The sequence below is a fragment of the Blastomyces dermatitidis genome, assembly GCF_000003525.1.
Source record: "Blastomyces dermatitidis ER-3 genomic scaffold supercont1.3, whole genome shotgun sequence".
Taxonomy (NCBI): domain Eukaryota; kingdom Fungi; phylum Ascomycota; class Eurotiomycetes; order Onygenales; family Ajellomycetaceae; genus Blastomyces; species Blastomyces dermatitidis.
The window spans coordinates 7292408-7313276 of NW_025544776.1; the positions used below are offsets into that span (position 1 = coordinate 7292408).

A 20869-nucleotide genomic window follows, 5' to 3' on the forward strand; every position below is an offset into this window, starting at 1 on the left:
AAATAAATATAATGAATTGCGGCATACGCATTCTTCCCATACGGTGACGGCAAGCAGAAACAGAAACAAAAACGAAAAAAAAAGTGAATAGGAGAAGTTGCCTTGACAACCCCTCCTCTATAACACTGCAATGAATGTCAAGAATATACATCAAAATCGGACTCTTCCCTATCTCATTTTCCGAATACATCTTTTTCCCTTTTAGGTCCTCAAGCCAACCTATTTACCTTCGTCCTCGTCCACCCCACGAAAAAAGATGGGTAACGGGTTCCCTTCCAAAGCCGGCCTTAGCCCCTGGTTAATCAGTTTCGAGGGCGGACCTATATCAGAAAGGTTTCGCGTGCCATCAGTTGGGGACCAAATTGAAAATGACAGGAGGGAGCTTGGGCTGAGAGATGCCAGCCAGGGCTTGATAACTCCCAATTCAGCATCGGTTAGTTTACATCGTCACATCAACGCGTAAGTATGTAGACAAAGCATATATACGCTGTTGATTTGTCAGTACCATTGTCTGCAATACTAACCTCTGCATTTGAGACAAATAGCATTTCGCAGACATCCCTCACACCCAGGCTTACCTCAATAGCAATATCAGCGCGCCATCACCAACAGCACCAACGGCCACTATCATTTCCATAGACTCATTCTATGTCCTTGCCGTCCGTGCATACCAGGAATCCGTACGCTTCCCAGACTCCCCGCCACCCTCTGTCTGGGCGCCTGGCGACCAGCTCCACCCGTACTATACGCAAATCCTCAGCGCGTTCTTTGACAACTTCCACGCCCAGCTCCAGCAGCAGCAACTCCCGGGATTCCCGACGATAATGAGCAGAGATGCCTTCCATGATGAATGGCTCAAACACTCTCGCAGTGTCCTAGACAACATCCGCGCGGACTGGAGCAAACGGCCACAAGGTTCACGGGCTCGTGTGTTGGCGACAACCATCGCTGTCAGATCGACCGCGAACAATACGGCGTATAGGCCTGTAGCGAATGTTGCGCTGCAGCAGACAATGGCGCAGCCAACGGCGCCGCCAAAGGAAGGGTGGAGGAAAGGGCAGCCGTTGCATCCATACTATGAGCTAATGTTGAGGAGGTTTGAAGATCAATTGGGGAGGTTGTTGGAAGCAGAGTTTGGGGGACCGGTGATGTTTGAGGGGGGACGGACACTGCAGGCAGAGACTTTTGAGTTTGAAGTTATTATTATGCGGGAGTATAGGAAGATGTGGATTGAAATCTTTGGGTAGGATACTGGTTGATTTGGCTTGGTTATTGTTGAGTTGTTTGGTGGGAGGAGATCAAAGCAGTTAATGTGTGACTTGGCCAATCTCCATTCAACATGTCTAAAATACCACTACGGAGTACAGCTAATGATAATTAGAGTGATAGAGAACAATAATCAAATTCAACAAATGTTCTCCCTTTTTGTCTACTTGTAATACAACTTAGATCTCCTCCCCTGCACTGTGTGATACTTTCTACAGCATATGTATTTTATTTTGTCCTGTGGCTTGACACCGCTGCGCTACACTACGGAGTACATTGACGTCATTTCTCGCCGTTTTGCCAAGACTCCGCCCCAACGTCATTTGTCTTGTTTTATTCATCTTCATTCCGGACTTTACTATTTATATTCAGGCTCATTCTTATACCCAATTCCTGTTTGTTTACTCTCTCTCTCTCTCTCTCTCGCTCCCTGCCCCTCTGTCTCTGTCTCCTGTGCGCGTTTGCTGAGATGGGAGTTGAGATACCGTAGCCGGCTGTTTCCAAGAGGAGCTTATCTCCAAGCAGAAACTTGAAACCATGCGTTCCCGCTCCCCGTCTCCCTCCACTCCTTTAAATCCGGAGCCCTCACGGGCCGAAGATCGAGCTTCACTTGGATTACCTCCCATGTCTTATGTGCAAGCCGTTGTATCCGGTAAATGTGAAGTTCCCGAACGCTCTGCGTTCGAGAATGAAGGATCCCCGCTCCAAATCGATGGCCAGCCTCCCGGTGCGTCACTATTGAAAACAGAGGGCTTCTCTCAGCGGAATGGGCTTACATCTTCTCCTCTGCCGAGGGGAACTCATACGCACCGTGGGAGCGCAAGGTCAAGAAGGGCAAATGGCTCGCAAGGAAACGGCGCAAACAACAATCCAGGTAGAAGCCGCCGGGGAACTTCAGAGCGCACCGGGTACGAAGTCCCTTAGTTTATCCCTTCTACTACTTCCATTGCTGGGACCTATTCTAATATATATGCATATATGTTGTATATAGCTTGCGCTGGGCTCCGCTCAACGTTGGCCTTGACAGGCGTCTCCAGACCCTCGTAGTCCTCTACCACACCATCTCCGTACCTGTCTTTCTAACAGTCTTCTTCTTCTCCTGTGCCATCCCTCTCTTCTGGCCTCTCCTCCTGCCCTACTTAGTCTATATTTCTCTATTCTCCGACACTGCAACATCTGGCACGCTGGTCCGCCGTAGCCAATTCCTGCGTTCACTCCGCATCTGGAAATATTTCGCCTCCTACTTCCCCGCCCGTCTGCACCGCTCCGTTCCCCTCCCTGCTACCCGAAAATATGTTTTCGGCTACCACCCTCATGGCATCATCTCCCACGGAGCTTTTGCTGCATTTGGCACTGAAGCCCTAGGCTTCTCCGACCTCTTTCCGGGAATTACCAACACCCTCCTCACCCTAGACTCCAACTTCCGTCTCCCCTTCTACCGCGACTACGCCCTTGCCATGGGACTGGCCAGTGTGTCCCGCGAATCGTGCGAAAATATCCTATCAAAAGGCGGCCTCGACAACGCCGGCATGGGCCGCGCCATCACTATCGTCGTCGGAGGCGCTAGCGAGTCGCTCGACGCACAACCCCATTCCATCCGCCTAGTTCTCAAACGCCGAAAAGGCTTCGTCAAACTTGCTATCCGCACAGGTGCAGACCTCGTCCCGGTCCTCGCCTTTGGTGAAAACGAATTATACGAACAGGTTCCCTCCGACCAGCACCCGCTCATCCGCAGGTTTCAACTCCTCGTCAAGCGCACGATGGGTTTCACTATCCCGCTATTTCATGCCCGCGGCGTCTTCAATTATGACGTTGGCTTAATGCCTTATCGCCGTCCGGTGAATATTGTCGTTGGTCGACCCATTCAGGTTGTACAGCAGCATGATCGGGCCAAGATTGAGGATGCTTATGTTGACGAGTTGCACGATAAGTATGTGCGCGAGCTGCAACGATTGTGGGAGGAGTATCGTGGTTTATTTGCTACGGAGAGGACATCGGAGTTGGAAATCGTCGCATAAGAAGGGTAGGGAATTCATTGCTTGTAAGGTGATATGTTGGAGGCTATGTGTGGGTCCGTTTGTCAGGAGTGTATTTTTTTTTCTACCAGAGGGGGTTTTAGGTTCTGCTTGAATACTGAGTTTGGGTTTGCAGCTGGGAGTTTTTGCTGGATTGGTTTATGTTTCTTTGAGGCTTCTTAGTCGGACGCTTGCTTGCGGTTACGTAGTTAATTAAGATTATTAAAATTATCTTTACTTTCAAGCGTTTGAATAGCGACTGCATTTATCGCTTAGGAATTGAAACCTTTCCAGTAGCTGGTCTGCATTGATGGTCAGAGTAGTGGGATGTCTGTATATCCGGGATTGACACCTCGCTCCGCTGATAAGGGACACTGAACTCGGAGAACAATAACGACATATCTATGGTACTCTGAAGAACTAAACAATATCTTATGTCCCACATCCTCCTCCCGTTTGCCGTGCGCTATTGCTAGAACGCTCATATAACGAAATATTTCTCCCAAATACAGTGGACAAAACAGAAGAGAAAAGAGGTTGAGACGTATGAAATTCTGTGAGATGTAGAAATGGACGATGATCGCTGTGAAGAAACAAGAGGACAAGGGGGAGCCGATTGGCGTCCAGCAGTGACCAATATGAAAAATAAATACAGGAAAAGTAAAGAAGTGAAGTGTGAAGTAAAGGGATATCATTAACCAGCTTAACTCCTACCATATAATCCCCTTCCAATGCCACGTCCCATCCACATTTTTCCACTTCCCCTGCTCAATAGCCTTATCCCACCCAAGCATAACAGCCAGCAGCCGACACCCAATGCTACTAACCCCACAAACCACCGCGTCCGCCTGCCCTAGCACAGCTAGATCGAGCAGGTACGCTCGCCCAACCAGCTGGCGCAGACGCAGAGCTTCTTTAGGAGGATGGAAACGGAACAAGTCTATGTCAGTCGGTCCCACGCTTCGCGGCCGCAGATGCGGTTCGTTCTTTGAGGCGCGCGGGCTCCCCGCCGCCCGCGGAGGTGGCGGTGCTCCCAAAGACCAGAACATGTCACTAAAGAACCCGCCTTCCCAGCCTATGTTGCCGTCCATCATGTTTGGGGTCCCTCCCTTCGCTGCCGTAGCGGCGTCAAGTGCCGCCTTGCTTACCAGTGTAATCATCGACTGTGCTTTTTCCGCGTCGGACAGCTCCGTAGCCGAGTAGACATCCGGGTCATCGGAGGCAAGTAAGATTTTGGACTTTTCCCGGTTAAGAGACACAGCAGGTTTGATATTGCCCCCGCGGGAAGATATCATGATGTTATACGCCGCATCGCTGTATGTTGCTAGAGGTAGGTAGGACTTTTGGTATTGGAATTCCATGGGGTGAGAGTCGCCGTGGCGGACGTGGACGCCCACCTCAATGCCTCCTTTATTTCGTATCGAGGTATTCAGTTCATTTACGCGTTGTTCAAAGTACCTAGCATCACTGCCCGTCAGTTGGAACAAGGCTTCATAGCCGCTGCGGAGGAAACCAAATATCTGTTTCTGGCGATGCACTCCCCTCCTGTGCCCGTCTTCGAATTTTTCATTGAAACCATGTCCGAACGCCCATTTTGTAGTAGCCGAAGATATGAGGAGATGTCTAGCTTGATGGGGACAAGGCAATCGCTGCGACTGCGGAGGGGGACGGCAGGAAGGCATTGGTGGGCGCCTAAAGTATGTTGTGTATCGGCCATATGCCCAATTCGTGTCATCAACAAAAACTTCCCTTCCTTCGTATTGAGCCAAGCCGTAGCTCATCCATAAACCCATTAATGTCGCACCCATCCCCGCATCGTCTGTCTGCATGACATAAGTCAAAGACTTCTCGCAAATGGGCAGCTCCTGGCGATCGATATATATCTCACCACCGACTACACCAAGTCCTCCTCGAGAGATTTCGCGGCCACGCGAACTTGGAAGTAGTCCTTTGTCTTCCGCATCAGGAACGTCTATGAAATTTTTATCCTTCCAGTAGTATGCATGATGTGCAGTATGAAGGGCTGAGGCGGGTTTATTATTTTTAATGTTTTCCATGTTACGCGACAACTCCATTGCCTGTGAACAGATGCGAGAGTAGTCAGATGGAGGTAAGGGGAACTCGAGATTGTGTGGAATTGAAATTGTCCATCGCGATCTTCCTTGTTGATCAGTCACCATCACTGGGCTGGGGCCCTTGGGAAGGTCATCACTGCCGACTATTTCGAAGGGGTCACCCTCGGTAGAAACGTAATTGACAGGAGGGGGAGGACGCCCCGATCGCTGCCATGAAACACCAAACCAAATAATCAGAACTACTCCAATTATCCAAGCGAAGACTCGCCAGGCTTTCATGGGCCAGGTTCGCGAGGGTTTCTTGCCGTGGCGGGGAAGTATCGAGGGTAAACTCGGCGACGGGAGAGGAGAATCAGCCAGTGGAACGCGGAGACTTTGTTTTGACAAAGGAGTTGGACCGAAGGTGCTCCTCGTTGGCGTCCGTCGCAGTGTCATGTTGTGGGAGCTGTGTTTAGGGACAAACATTTTGGTAGGTATATCGTCGCTCAACGACGATTTAAGTGAAATAAACACAAAATTGACTGTACAAAAATCCACGTGAACGCTTCTTGAGATACCCGCTAGACAAATGATGACGCCGATGATCGATCAGTTGACTCCGCTTGGTAACCTTCTAGGCAAAATAACGATGGGCATGGAATCCTTCGCAACCCGCTCACTGTTGCAAACGCAGATCCCAAGGCGGTCAACCTGAGCCATATGTAAAATCAAGGAACGGTATAAAGAGGAAGCCGTAGAGAAAGCGTAATTGAAGGGCACGAAGAATGGAAGCGAAGCTGTCGGACTACCAAGCGACAGACAAGAATCAGATCTCCTGTGGTGATGGTGCTAGATCATTCGACAGCAAGCGAAGGAGACGCCCGACAAATGCAATAAAATTAATTGTATCTAAATAGCATTCCGTATTCAACAGGGAGAGGATGCTTTGCCACGGCCGGAATTCTCGTTGTACATGTACATGTACATGTACAAGTAGAGATAATGCAGATAGGCAAGGCCCCGAAGGAAGGAGGGTAGAAGAGAGACCAGTGACAAAAGTCGTTGTGTGTATCCGTAAATATATGTATGGAGAATTGGACCTGTGGTTTAAATACTTTAGGAGGACCGTCCATGCGAACCTTGAAAATGTGAAACCAAGGACTTTTTATCAAACGTGAGAAGGCACCGTAGAAAGGATAGGCAATGGTTTCAGCTAAGATCACGAGAAATCGACGAAGGCCAAAGATCATGGGCTAGTTATGTCCACAGGAGCAACCAGGGGTATCCAGAAGTTCCGTCTTCCATTCCTGTCTGGTTTATATCTCGTGACTCGCGAAGATACTCATCGTGGACCGACCGGCAGGCATTTCCACACCCCAGTTCCACTTTTGAAATCTGGAGAAACTCGGCACGTTTATAGGACAAGATTTCTATATTCGAATCGACAATAAAGAGATGTCTTGATCTTCCGTCTTAATTCCAGCAGGCTGTCTGGCAGTGCATGATAATGATGGATGGATAGGTTGAGACCAAAAAAAAAAAAAAACCCTTGAATACTAAAAAAGAGCGGCGGTCGCCCCAGGATTTCAGAGAGCTTTCACTTCACACTTGGAAAATGCCGGTCCGGGAAGAGAGGGACCTGGTCGTTCTTAACTTATGCGACGTCATTAAAGGTTGTCTCGTCTCGGAAGCATGGCATGTCAGACCTGGGATGGGTAGTTTCTGGAAGGCTAACTAGAAGAACAAAAGGAAGAAGAGGGCGAAGAAATCCCAGAATAATAAGGCAAATTATTGCTATGTGCCACAAAAAGAATCCAAGGTTGAGGTTCCTAAATTGAAGACACGCACCAGCTCCCACAATAATAATACTCCGTAGCAGCGAGCCTGATGTCTGGCGTTGGCGGTTTTGAAAAGTTCAACACGGAGTATCAAGGATTCTGATAGGCCAGCTAGAATAGATCTCGAAGAAAGATGAGTGGTGAAATTCCGTCTGTAACTAACGTAGTGGGGGCCGGGGTTTCATCTTTCGCGCCGTTTGGATGAGCTAGGCTCCGGTGGACCTGGAGACAAGTACTAGTACTGTGAGGTGAGTGGTGGTGCAGAGCGTTGTCTGAACAGAGTTGAACATCGTATCCTCCGTGTTCCAACTATCCAATCGGGGATCCTGGAAGTAGTTGGAAGGGCGTCTTAATCCGTCTTTTATTCTCTGTGTCAGGTTATAACCTGAACAACGGCGGTATTATTCAGTGAGAGTGGACAAAATAAGACAGCATGCCGGAGGCCGTCCCAGCGCAGAACCAGGCGCCCATGGATAATAATACGATGAGAGACGCAGCACTACCGGGTAGAAAGAACTGTGGTTGGGTTGGTGATTGGAGTTATTTTATGCTGGGATGATGCGGATATCAGAAAAGCTGACCTCAGATTACCGGATTAGGCAAATAAGGTGCCCGTCAGGTGACTTGTATGGAATGCCAGAAAAAGACAGGCATTGAGTGAGTAACAATGTGCACTCCGTACTTTACATGTATGTTTTAATCCATAACTATACCGGAGAAGAGCAGGGAAAATTCTTCATTCAACCATGGCTGGATCTATCATCTAAACTGTATGAACAATGTCTAGCACCATGACCTAATATAGTACATTGTCAACAAAGACAGGAAGAAAGGTAAAATATCGATAGCATAGAGAAGTCGACAAGCTACTATCCCTCTCTCTATCCCACGACTGTAGGGTACAAGCCAGCTGACAATTAACGTAGGAAGAAGTAAAATAACAATAAATAAGTAACGACCATAGAGCAAATATAGGAAAAATAGCCAAAATAAAGTCAGATGGTAAAAGCAAACATCTCGCCGCAATCTTATCTTTCATTTCCCGTTTCAGCATTATTTAAGATAGGTAAGGAAGGTAGTCAGCTATATAGACAGAGATACATCGGGTTCAGGTAAAGTAGAGAAAAGGAGCAAGAAAAGAAGCAAAGGAGTAAGAAAAGAAAGGGAGTAAAGAAAAACCATGGCAGGCACGAGAATGATGAAATACGCGAAGTCGTAGTGAAATCTGGCCTGTCAGAAAAAACATGCTGATAGAACAAACCAAAAGCAAAATATACCGCCAAACCAGTCCTTATAGAGGACATTGTTGACGCGAAGGAAGAGGGAAGCGAAAATGGGAATTGGAAGAAGCGTACCAAAACAAATACAGTGTCAAGATAATGGGTATCAGGAAAGAAATAGAAGTTACTATACAAGGAAGCGTAAAGGCGGGGGAGGTAGTTAAAATGTGTGGAGCAAAATTGGCGGTGGGACTACCAACAGAAAGAAAAGAGTAAACCATAGAACGCGGTCAGGAGAAGGGTGCCCGAGGGAAAGAGACAAGGTGGAAGAAGCCAAAAAAAAAAAGGACGAATAATATGGCAATCTCATCACTGACGTCGAGATTGTCAATTCCAAAAGGGGGAAGGAAGAGGAGAGAAGGGAAAAAAATAATCACGCGGATTGGATATCTGGGACCGAACCGCGAAGTGCGGTGACCATCGCGCCCATCCCAGGTACAGTATTCGATCCAGAGGATGACTGCCGCCTGCCGCCGCCATTGGCAACACGCACGCTACCTCTAGTGCCTTTGACCAAGTGGCCGCTTTCCACCCTATCCTGGATCATCTCATCAAGCATTCGCGACATCTCATCAACGCTTCGTCGTTTCTTCTCCTTCTCCTTCTCCCTCCTCTCCCTTTCTTCAGTTTCCTTGTCCCTCGCTTTTCCCTTTTCCCTCTCCGTCATACCCATCTTCGCTGGAGACAGGAGGGCAACCGGGCTAATCGCCTCCGTAGCAGCACCGCCACTCTTTGTTGAGCTGCTGTTGCTTTCAACACTCTGGTGGCCAGATTTTTGCTTTATTTCCTGGGGTATTGAGTCTGGCGTCAATTGAGCAAAATCACGTTGGCGGGCGGCTGAACGCAACGCTGCAACCATCCTGTCTTTGTCATCTAGCTGGATACGCAATTCTGATATTTCCATGTCCTTCTCGCGAAGTATGGCCATCACCTCCGGGTCATCTATAGATGCCGCAGCGCCTTTGAGATGAGAAAATCCCATTGACATGCGAGAGTGGCTTGAGCGGCGAGCTTGTAGCAGTCGCCGTTCGAGGGTTGAGATATATCGGTTTTTATCGGTGAGGTCTGCTTGAAGGGCATTGACTTGCATCTGAAGGCTTGCCATTCCATCGGCAAACTCACCCATCGTGTCATCCTCGTATTCATTATTGATAAAGTGAGAGTTTGATGCCTGAGTTGAAGGCAATGCGCCTTGGCTTCGCATTGAAAGCATCGAACCAGATCTATTTAGAGCAGAACCATTTGCGCCCAAAGTAGACTGAGATGCTGAGGACCGAATAGACCTAATACTAGACTCGATTCCGCTTGCTGAAAGTCCCGAAATCCTTGTGAACGTAGATATATTCCCATTGGAATTCACACCAGTGGACTTGGAGCATAAGATTAGACGGTTCAAATGCTCGATACGCTCCTTGAGGGCTGTCCGAGCGAGCTGCATTTCTAGCATTTGTTCTTCATGACGGTTCTCTGCCTCCTTCTCGAGCATCTTTTGTTCCCACATCTCCTCTTTCTCGTTTTGAACCCTCGCTTGGCCTTCAAGTTGGGATCTGAGCGATTGGATTTCCATGCGGTAACGCTCTAAGAGAACTCGACTACCGGCATCCCCCCCAGTGCTCCCTAGCGCTTCTTCAGCTCTTTTGGCATGACTGACAATGTTGTTCTTCGCTCTAGCCGCGAATTTCAGGGTATTCAATGTTTCTCCCGTGTGAGATTGGGCGGAAGCGGCACTCGCACCAGATCCGATCTGGAGGGTGCAAAGAATGCTGACAAGAGAATTGCCTGACAGAGCAGGTTGCAGCAATCGTGTTAATTTGCTGTCGCGATACGGTAAATGTTTCCCGTCTCGATCGGTGGGCTGGCCATTCTTATCCTTATCCCCTGATAGCCTGGCAATGACAGTGCCGAGAGTAAGCAAACTCTTGTTGATGTGAGCGCCTTCTGTTCTCCGTTCCTTATTCTCTGCCGCGCGTTCGGATCCAGCAAGATCAATCAGACTCAAGGTTGAGACACGCACTCCACCCGGGGCCATTGCCGTGCGCTTCTCCTGTGAAGAATTCCCTGCAGGAACTCGTTCTCGACTTTCCACTACAATTTGCACAACGGCATGACTCCGGGAGCTACGGGCGTTAAATTGCGTACTTCCAGTCCTTCGGGCGTGGTCACCTCTTGCAATAACTCGTAATAATTGAGTTGGACTTTGCACAATTTCTTCCTTGAGAGGCGAGGCGTATACACCTCGTTTGCTGTCTTCTCTTAGTTTGATTTCTTCCTGTTGCGGAGCTCCAGGGCCGGTTCCGGAAGGAGGCGGCGACAGCAAGTCGTGGATTTTCTCATTGTAAATTTCTAGATAGCTTACACGAAGTAAAAACTCGCGATGCGGTGTTTCCCTAATGTAAGAAAATATGTCTGTAATGGCCAAGGGGATAACTCCCGGAGATGTAGCAGTGCCCTGCATCGAAAATGTCTTTCCAGTCCCAGTCATTCCGTACGCGAAAACTGTACCGTGATAACCTTCCATAACCCGACGAACAAGTCGTTTCGCACATGAATCGTATACTCTAGCATTGTTATCATGAGCTGTAAATACATTATCTGTGGAGCATCGAAAAAATGTCAGTGTGGTGTAAAAAGAAGCCTTGTAAGATTTCGACAATTACGAGGGAATTTACCATAAAAGTAATCTCCTGATTCCTTTCCACGGTGAGATACAAGCGATCTTCGGCCGTCAACCATCCATTCTCCATCGGATTTGGAGTTTTCTCCGCCGCTCGTATCGGGTCTAACTCTGACGCTTACTATGACGTTCCCTTTCGCCTCTTTTCCCTCAGAAGAGCGTTTTCCATTGCCAGAAATGGCATCGGACTCCTCTCGGCCTCTTCGCCCGCTATCGTCGACTTCATCATAGGTGGTGGCACTGGTCGAGTAGGATCCCTGGGCTGATGAGCTCCTGCTCTGTGGTGGGGAGGGGATACTGAAATGACCCTCGGAATTTCTAGCATTTGGAGCATTTGGAATAGACTTCCCATCTCCACTACTATTCAGCAGGCTGGGTGTTCTGGAGGAATTAGGTCCTTTGAAAGTATTCCCTGAACTAGTGGAAGTTCTTGCCTTCTTGAGACGTAAACTGCTCGACGAGGTGAGTGGTTTCGATTGGTCTGGGGATCGTGATTTGGTCGAAAGTTGGGAGAGCGAAGAAGTGCTTGAGTTGACAGAGGGGCGGTTTCCCGCTTTAGGGGGTTGGGGAAAAGCGGCAATGCTGACAGCACGGCGCAGGGTTTTATCAGGACTGCCTGGGGCGAGACCGACAGAAGGAGATCCTGGAGCAGCGACGCCGGATAAAGTATTTGACGGTTGAGGCATGGCCAATGCAGAAGGGCGTGGTGAAGCAGAGGGTGTGCGAAGTTTCGAGGGCTTTAAGGTGGACGAAGGAGCTTTGGAAGTTTCTGAATGGGCCAGCATGCTTTTCTTTGACCTTGTAACAGGCAACGGAGGAAGCGCTGTAGTAGGAGGATTTGTCGAGGGGCGTGAGGGTTGTGGGAGTGTCGAGGCCATGTTGAAGGGATTTTTGTGTAGCCCGATCAGAGTACCGCGAGAAAACGCAAACGTGTAGCCACTTGGAAGGAAAAGGTGACACAAGAACGTAGGAGGGTGTCAAATAAAAATATCGGTGAATCACCACAATATCCAACGACCTAGGAATGGCCACTGCGATTTGGTAATTTCGCGTGCTAAATTGCTTGGATCCTTGGTGGTATATCCATGGAGGTAGACGCGTCTCTATCGGGTACGGTTATGTTTTTGGTTACGGTTTGAATGAATGCGCGTGCTTATCCGGAGTTCTCTAAGGTAAAATGAAGGATGTTTGGCGAGGGAAACAAGGTCCGGCCGCTGAAGAATCGATCGGGGCAGGACGGGTGCAGGGCGATGCAGATGTGGTGGAAACTTAGGTCCTAGAATCTATCCAGGCGTGTTAAAGAGGCGATTGGAACAGATTTACTCGGGAGAATCGAAGGGCTGTGAACTACATATGTCTTTGTGTGTGAGAGATTAGCGGTTTGTCCTTCGATGTTGAGCAAGGGAAAAACGCATGGATTTGAAAATGATAAGAAAAACCCAATGAATGTACATGTACATCTCATGAATCTTCCATGACAGGTCCAGTAAGTCAAAGACTGATACACTGGTACACAAAGGAATATGTTATTCCAAGCCACGAGAGAGGTACACAGCATCAGAAGGTTGTCCTTGGGGTTGGTTGGATGCAGGATAGTCACATTTTGCTGCAGCTTCAACCTCCCAGATGTCAGGGACTGAGAGCGGGATGTTGTCACTGAAGTATCATGTTACACTCAAGATTAAGGCCAGACAGACAGACGAATGTCTCGCAGATAATCCAATTATAGCCGGTGGGTACGGAATATATCGAAAGGAATAATAAGGATTGGCGAAGGTGCTAAGTAAGCGATAGGCGGGACGAACAGGACCTCGACGTCGCAGGAGAATATTTAAGAAAGCAGACAACAAAGTAAGGAGTAAAAAAGAAAGTGGAGACACACAGCTGGGCAATCGGGAGAAATCTACGGAGGACAAGTAGTAAGGAAGCTCAGACAACCCCAGGGCAAGAGAGCGAGTCTAGGAGTTGAACAGAGGAGGAGTCGGAGTCCTAGTTGGGATCGATGTTGTGGAGAGAAGAGACGAAAAAAGGAGATATTTAACTAGATAGATGAGGTTGGGATGGATGGATGGGTATGAATGAATGAATGAATGAATGAATGGATGGATGGATGGATATGGATAGATAGATGGATGGATGGAATGAGGCGGTTGGTGGTGATTGTGTTGTTCGTGTTTGGCAGGACAAGACAATAATATTAATAAAAACGAACGATGTAAACACAACAACACACTAACTACACTATTTACACCACACTACTCCGTAGTTACACCACCACCCGCACTACAACTACTACACTACTCCGTACACTACAAACAATACGTTCACTCTGTCCGCAACTGTAATCCTGCACTATGATTGAGACATTAACAACTATTAGTTATTTCTATCAGATATCGTCGCTATTATGGCTCATATACATGTCTCAATTCCATTGCCTCCTATCATCCTGATACAGTTATTATTACACCACGCGCCCAGCCCAAAATCCCCGTCAACCAGACAACGCCCCTTTGATAAAATATGCCAGATTATTATTAATAAGGTTCAGGATAAGGAACGGACTGGTTCCCCTGGCTCACATCACACATAACGTGTTCGCGGGGAGCATCGAAAGCCCAAGGACCACTGCCATAGTTATACAGACTGCTCTCTACCCTACCCTACCTCCAACAGAATACGGATGTTGGAGGAATAAGGGGGAAACAAGGAAAAAAAAAAAAAAAAAAAGGGACCCTCTCACAGCAAAACCATCCTCCTCTTCTCATGCTTCCGAGTCAGTCCCTGCCCTGCCCGCCTTTGGAATCCCAACACTGTCAACGCGACATGCATGCTGCTTGGCCTGGTTTGTTTTTGTTGCAGGGCCTCCGACCACTATCATTATGATTAGGCTCTACTAAGTTATAGCGTACACAGGCAGTCATATTAAGCTCTGTCTGGTCACAGAACCCGGTGTGATTCGGCCACCAGTGGATTCGCTTGCCCAAGGTTTCAGGCTCTTCATTGGCTGTAGGCGGTGCGCGTTCCTTCGACCGAAAATCCCAAGGTTCTTGTTTCTCGTTGACCGTTGGGTGGGATAGAACGCCATCGCGCCGCCCCCTCGAAAAAAGATAATAAAACCAAAATAAAAACAAAAAATTAAAAATAAAAACAGGTACGGTAACTACTCCCTTCTGCCCGCAAGCAATTGGTAAAAACCGAGCTCGTTCCCCTTTTTGCGAAGTAATCAGAAATGCCGTCTTTTCTGCGCGTTGCTGTGTTTATTTCAATAAGAATAATAATGCAGGGGTCGTTGTTAAATATTATTCTCCTTTCCTGTGTGGCCTAGTAACTCGGTTGGCTGCCACGACATTCGATTTTCCTTAACCGTTTTTTCTCAAAAGTTAAAGTCTGTAAGTTAGTTGGTTATTATCTGCTACTAATAATATGTTCATTCACGAATCCCAGCGAGAAGATTTGTCTGCGATCATTTTGGCCTCCGGTTTCAGGTACTTACATTTCCATGCGATCCTCAAAGTTTACCAAAGAGGCCCCTCTTGGAATGGCTATATATCTGCCCTGCTATTGCGGGAAAACCTTCGATTATTATTAAAGATGGACGTTGCACCAACTGTTCCAGAGTGGAAGATCCATAAGAGGCCGTCTGTCCAGAGGCACCGCTAGGGAAGTCCATCTGGAGAACAATGTACGAAGTTGGCTAAAACCTATATGTCAATACCCCTTCGGCTTCATAGCAGAATGTACACAGTAGTTAAATAATACTCGCAAAACCTATTATTATTATGTCGCGTGGCTAGGATCCGTCAGAAGAAATCCTCTGATACAATACCCCGATCTCATCATCGCAGCCCTCTCCTAGAGCTCTTGACTTGACCCCCGCAGACTCTCTACGGCTCAACGATCCTCCAGTCATACAAACATGAAGATTCTTCTTCTTCTTCTTCTTCTTCTTCAATTGTAGACATACTGTGTACTCCGTACATGGTCATTGGATTGTCACTGGCGTTCTCACAGTGGGTCGGAGCGATCAACAGGGGTTATCCACTAACTACTACACTACGTTTATTTCGTCCACGTCGCTCACTAGTGCTGTTCCTGTCGGCTACGATTCTTTACCAGTCTCTTCACATTTGAACAGCCAACCAGGTTTCAACAAATGCAAGAGATAGCAGACTTAAGTTTAATGAAATGATCTGTCCTGATTCAGGCGAGGATTCAGAGCCTGACTTATGAACGACGGCAGATATGAATTGAAGTCGCTTATATACATTCCTCTGCACTATCTAGAGACAACCACAGCAACATATTTGATTTACATGCATGAACCTGCAATGTTGGCCCAGTGAGTTCGTTCATCGGGCCTGTTGTTGATGCAACTTACGAGACCATTGTTGTGACTATTGCGAAATTATCTGTGGAGTCTCTCACACTTCCCATAGAGACACTTGTAGATGATACTGTATGTATGTATCGCTCAGAGTATGACTATGATAACTATCCCACCACAAAGCAATTTCGACTTGGTGTCAATATAGGCAAACCAACTATCCCAATTGCACATCCGCGAGTAGACACTGCAAATAAAATTAACGTATATGAAGGCCAGCTCTCCCAATCCTTGCTTCTTATGCAGGCAGAAGACAAAGATCACAGCATAGTGGACTTCCCAGATCACATGTAATTGTTCATATTTTCGATCCTTCCCCCGGCCCGAAAGTCGGATTCGAAATTGGCACTTGTGTCAATCGCGATGTCCAGATGAGATTCTCCCGGCTGAGTTCCGTCTTGTTCGGCTAGGGCAAGTGCTATAGACACCAAGTTTTTGATCTTAGAGGCATATTAGTAATTGTCTATCACTGTGAGGAGAGGACTTACATCCTGACTGTTAAGCTCCCTTTGCACTAGGTTCTCGAGGTCCAAGCTGTTGTAATCCGGCAGTCCTTGACCTGCAAATGCCCTTCTCAGAACGCATTTCCAGATACTCCTCCTTTGATCTGGGCTAAGGGTATTATAGTTGATCTTGAACTGGATTCTGCTAGTGATAGCATCATCAATATGTGAGACCCGATTGGTTGTCTGGAACATGATGCCTTGGTAATATTCAAGTGTTTGCAAGAATACACAGATTATGGCATTGTGAATTATCTCTGAGGGCAAGTGCTGCTCTAAGTAAACATCTGCTTCATCAAGTAGGAGAAGAGCATTCCATCTTGAAGCGCGTTGGAAGATACCTGGAAGGCGTGCCTCAACGCTTTCTGCACTAGTGCCCAGCTCGCCCGCGGAGACCAGTATTATTGTTAGTATGTGTGTAAGATGGTGTTTAAGCAGACATACCGAATAGAGTGGCTTTTGAAGATGCTCAGATAGGACCTCAGCCGTTCAAAGTCTTCCCCACACCTGGTGGGCCGCTATATAAAAGTCAGCATGCAATTATGAATTCATATGATCAGTCACCGCACTATAGAAGCACATTTAGGCCCTGGCCTTTCCCAACAACAAAATCATCAACACGGTTGCCAGATTTTCGTGGCATGTGGGCCTCAGAAAGAGCCTGTATGGCCTTCTTTTTCTTGTCAAGAGTTGGAGATGGGCGACAGCAGCAGGCTGCCATTTGATATCCTCAATGCCATCAACAGCAAATTCAACTGTAGATATGTCAGTTGGACAAGAAGCTCAAGCATACTGAATCATGATGCTTATGCCATAACTTCTTGTCAAGGCTGAAACCAAGTACTGTCGGATTGCACAGGAGCACATCATCTCCAGCCATGTCAGCTGATTCCTTCCCGATGCTTTTGATGACATCTGTAGATATTTCAGTGGTACCCTCCACATCCAAAAAGAGCCAAATATCAGTTGCAGACCTAGAAGGCTCGCTAATGCTGGGTTTCTTGTAGTTTGGGTTGGTTTCTTTGAAGTGGGCTGGATCAACCATGATTTGGGATTTGACCATTGATGGTCACCTCGATTGGGCGTCCTTTCTCCATGTAGAAGGCCTTCTTCCCAAGGTACTCAACGTGATTGATACCTGTCAATCCAAGAAATCTGTGACCACAGTTGAGTAGTTGCTCCCTTGCATCCCTTTCGTTTGAGTGGCAATGAAGAGGAAATACTTCAAGTGTGTCAATCCACTTGGCGCCATGAAACTTTTCAATTGAGAGATGAATTACTGTTTCACCAAGGACCTTTCCATCAAAATCGAGATAACAACCTTCCATGTGAAATTACTTCACCCCACTGATTGTATTCCATTCTTCTCCAAAATCATACTTGACACATCTTGGCTTTCCTGTGCCGAAACACTTGGTATATACCAAAGTATTTGATTTGAAGAGGGCCCAAAGTAGGTCATATGTGATGTGGCCGTCTTCTTAGAGGGGGTTCAGACTCTATCTCGTGAGTCATAGGCTGTCTTGATGTAGTCGATGAGCGACTCCAAGTGTGATTCATGTTCGGCGATCTTACTCTGGTCGACGTCCCGATAGAGTTTTAGTCCTCGATATAACCCTAATTCGGGTAGATAGTGGTGTAAGAGATTCTGCTCAACCTAAAAGACAGTCAGTCAAGGCTGCTGGAAGTATAGAAACAGAGAGGACGTACAAATGGGACTGGTTCTTTCAAGCTGATTCCTTGAACATCTCCCAAGATAGTCCTCAGGATATCGCGCAAACTCTCCGACTTGATGTCAATGTGGAACTTCGTCTCTTTCGTATCCTTGTCTGTCGGACAATAATCAGATACAGTACACCATTATGGGAGTCATTACTGACCCACTCTTCTGCGGATAATGAAAACGTATCTGTCCAATGTAGTTATCTCATGAGTTGACTTTGCTGGCTCCACAAGTGCATACTTGTACATCCTATGATCCCAGATGTATCGAAAATGGTTTGTCAGCAAGATCCCACTCATTTAGCAGTGGTATCATACACTTCTTCAACTGATTTGAATGCGTTGGTGTCGTTGGCATCAGTTTTAGCCACCTGATTGTCCCTGGTATCGGGTTGAGGACCGTCTGAAACCTGAGCCGATCATCCGACTGACCATCCCCATAAACCTGAGCTGATTATTGAGTTCATTCTCTGGAGCTGAAGCGTTTGCTGTTTTTTCGTCGATGAGCTTCCAAATGAGTTCCTCAACATCCTTGAGAGTTAGGGGTTCCGTAGATGCCGCATATCTAGGGGGCTTCAGATGCTGCCTGGGGGCACTCGCACTTCGTTGCAGTGGAGGCAATCTCCATGCTGACGATAGCTCTGATCATTTCAAATAGCTGTTAGACATCACTGAACTTGACAACGTGTTCAGTTGATGACAGATTCAGGCTACATCTCTATTGGAGCCATGATCAATGTAGAGAGGGTTGGCAGGTGGCTTGATAAATATGTGTGAAGAGAGATCTAGACAGAAGTAGTTAAGAAAGCTTAAATATGAGTGACGATTTGAAAACTGCAGAGGTTGTGATTGAACTTCTGAATCCAACGCCCTTTTATATTTATTCCTCAATTGATTATTTAACTATTTAAATAACTATTTAACTTCTCACTTGGCTAGGATTCTTCAATCAATCAAGCCCATCAACTTCATATTCAGAATCATCACAGAGTAAACAACGTCCTTCAAGGTCTATCTATAGGTGGATATATAATAGGTTGTTGAACTTGTGTTAAAGAGGACAGACAGGGTGCTTAAAAAATAGTTACTCGAGACCGCTGACCAGGTCAGGCCGCGAACGCAGTCGCAAGATTCCAAAGACGCGAAAGAACTACCTGTTTGAACGCATCACAGTTCTTCCTGACACTGTCATGGTCCATTTGATCTAACCTAACCCCGTCATCCCACTTACGATACTTGCCGCTCCCATCAGCATCAAGACAGGTGAGACACGCCCTGACAACATCGGCATACCCAGATCCCACCAGCGCCGGAAGCTTTTCCTCCGCAATCTTCAACAGGGCATTCTTCACCTTCATCTGCCCGTCCCTACTTCTCATCCCCTTCCGTGTTAGATCCTGCCCGTCCTTAAACCCAGCTTCGCGGACTAATAGCTCAGAGGGCTCGAAGCTTCCCTCGGCATACTCATCATCATTCAACTCAGACTTCCTGACGAGCAAACTCTCCCACATTGCAATCTCAAAAAGGCAAACGCCCAAACTATAGATGTCATGTCCCATGTTACTGAGAGTGTTTTTGCTCCATTGATCTGGGTGGCGGTAGATAGCTCTGTGCCAGCCCTTGTCCTGTTCTTGCAGCTGTTCCATCCCAGCATGCGCCTGCATCGACCACCAGCCAACAAGGTACACGCTTCCATGTCCGGGCCCGACATCCCAGAGGCCATTTGTATCTTCAATCGTGTTGTTGTCCGGGGACGCCACATGCTCGTCTGGCCCCGGTGCTTGCGGGCCATTTATAATATCATCATTGTTCTTATTATTCTTGCTGTTCTTGATATTGTTTTCTCGGTCCGCTTTCCACCGCCTCAAGGATCCAAGACTATTTTTCGTTCGCAGGTTTGACTTATTAAAGCTTCCAATTCTCGACATCCTCCTGAAAATTCCAGGTTTAGGTTCCAGTGGGTCATTGGCTCTCTTATTCTCGCCCACTGTCACTTCCTGACTAGGGGTTTGGAGTGTGGCATTCAAAGTTACGCCCTCCAAGGGCACGTCTTTGAAATCCTCTGGTGGCCCCAGGAAGAGAATCGTCTCACTCCGTATAGCGGAATGCACGAAGCCAGAGAGATGAGTCGTTAGCACCGCTTCGGATAATTGAGTCGCCAAGTCCAATCGTCTCTCAAGGGGTATGGCATGTTCTAGCTGCTGTCCTTGACTATTTGACATCAGGGCCAGCAGTGAACTTGTCGGATGTTTTCCCCAATCGATATTTCTTGGAAGCAGGAAGGCAATACGTCCATTCTTGAACCCAATGCATGGCAGGAACCCGGTCTGAAAGGGAGATCCGCTATCATCCTTCCCACGTAAAGCCTGACAGTATCCAGCGATCCGCTGGCTCCTAGAAGAATTCTTCCCTGGCTCACAGGATTGGACTAGAATGTCAATTCCCTCGAGTACTAGTGGATCATCGGGTCCTCTCGGCTTATAGTTAGCCTGTGTGCGATATATACCGTCACTGACGATAAATTTTTCGCCATCTTTCACACGAAGCTGGCGGGAGCTCAGAGCCTTTTGCGGGCTGACCAGCGCAGCATCCTGTAAGAGGCGTGAGAGGAGATCGAGCCGTTTCTCAACGAGCGCGATGTTCCTTGTTGCCTCTGCCTCGATCCACAACGCCCATTTCAACCTAGCAAAACGATCCCCCTGAGGGTTGTTACGTTGTAGGTAGGAGCTCGCTTTATCCAAGGTGGAGACGGTTGTTCTGAGGACCACTTCAAAAGCGGCAAGGTCCCTTGGGTTGACATTGAACTCTCTGGCTTGCAATTTTTCTTTGAGGGTTTGTAGCGAGGGTAGTAGAAGGTCCAGTTTCAGTCCGCTAAATTGGATTCCAAAGTTTTTGAGTTCCTTGTATCCGGTCTCCGCATTGGCGTAGGATTGCGCTGCCGCCCGCGTAGCTCTCGCAAGGCGGATGGTTGTCTCAATCAAAGCTACAAGTGAGGCAGCAGTGCTGACGCCTTCCATGCTCTTTTTCTTTTCTTTTCTTTTCTTTCTTTCTTTCTTTCTTTTTTCTTTTCTCTTTTCTTTTCTTTTCTTTCCTTTTCCTTTCTCTTCTCTTCTTTATCTTTTGGGAATGG

At 47.4% G+C, this 20869-nt stretch overlaps 5 protein-coding genes across 8 annotated transcripts; 2 read left to right on the top strand and 3 right to left on the bottom strand.

The window, feature by feature from the left end:
- Positions 1-256: 256 nt before the first annotated feature.
- Positions 257-1247, top strand: BDCG_03865 (uncharacterized protein; the record flags this gene model as incomplete). The annotated part of the gene is made up of 2 exons (XM_045419533.1): positions 257-433; positions 546-1247. 2 exons carry the CDS (start codon positions 257-259, stop codon positions 1245-1247), a joined length of 879 nt encoding a protein of 292 aa, XP_045275812.1.
- A 313-nt stretch (positions 1248-1560) lies between these two features.
- Positions 1561-4104, top strand: BDCG_03866 (diacylglycerol O-acyltransferase). Its single transcript, XM_045419534.1, has 2 exons — positions 1561-2174; positions 2258-4104. Exons 1-2 carry the CDS (start codon positions 1804-1806, stop codon positions 3282-3284), a joined length of 1398 nt encoding a protein of 465 aa, XP_045275813.1. The 5' UTR covers positions 1561-1803; the 3' UTR covers positions 3285-4104.
- On the bottom strand, positions 3480-7694 carry BDCG_03867 (uncharacterized protein). The gene has a single exon (XM_045419535.1). The coding sequence runs from the start codon at positions 5819-5821 to the stop codon at positions 3992-3994; it is 1830 nt and encodes a 609-aa protein (XP_045275814.1). The 5' UTR covers positions 5822-7694; the 3' UTR covers positions 3480-3991.
- Position 7695: 1 nt separating this feature from the next.
- Positions 7696-14852, bottom strand: BDCG_03868 (centromeric protein E). Of its 4 annotated transcripts, XM_045419536.1 has the most exons (5): positions 14624-14852; positions 12580-14517; positions 12479-12484; positions 11123-12410; positions 7884-11045 (listed from the first exon to the last, which is right to left on the bottom strand). In XM_045419536.1, exons 4-5 carry the CDS (start codon positions 12003-12005, stop codon positions 8827-8829), a joined length of 3102 nt encoding a protein of 1033 aa, XP_045280644.1. In that variant the 5' UTR covers positions 12006-12410; positions 12479-12484; positions 12580-14517; positions 14624-14852; the 3' UTR covers positions 7884-8826. The 4 variants fall into 4 exon arrangements, with proteins under 4 accessions (XP_045280645.1, XP_045280644.1, XP_045280647.1 ...); XM_045419539.1 differs by having other exon boundaries at positions 11123-12484; positions 13010-14517; positions 14624-14661; XM_045419538.1 differs by lacking the exon at positions 14624-14852 and having other exon boundaries at positions 12728-14480.
- Positions 14853-18601: 3749 nt separating this feature from the next.
- BDCG_03870 (uncharacterized protein) lies at positions 18602-20792 on the bottom strand. The gene has a single exon (XM_045419540.1). The coding sequence runs from the start codon at positions 20754-20756 to the stop codon at positions 18846-18848; it is 1911 nt and encodes a 636-aa protein (XP_045275815.1). The 5' UTR covers positions 20757-20792; the 3' UTR covers positions 18602-18845.
- Between the last annotated feature and the right edge of the window lie 77 nt (positions 20793-20869).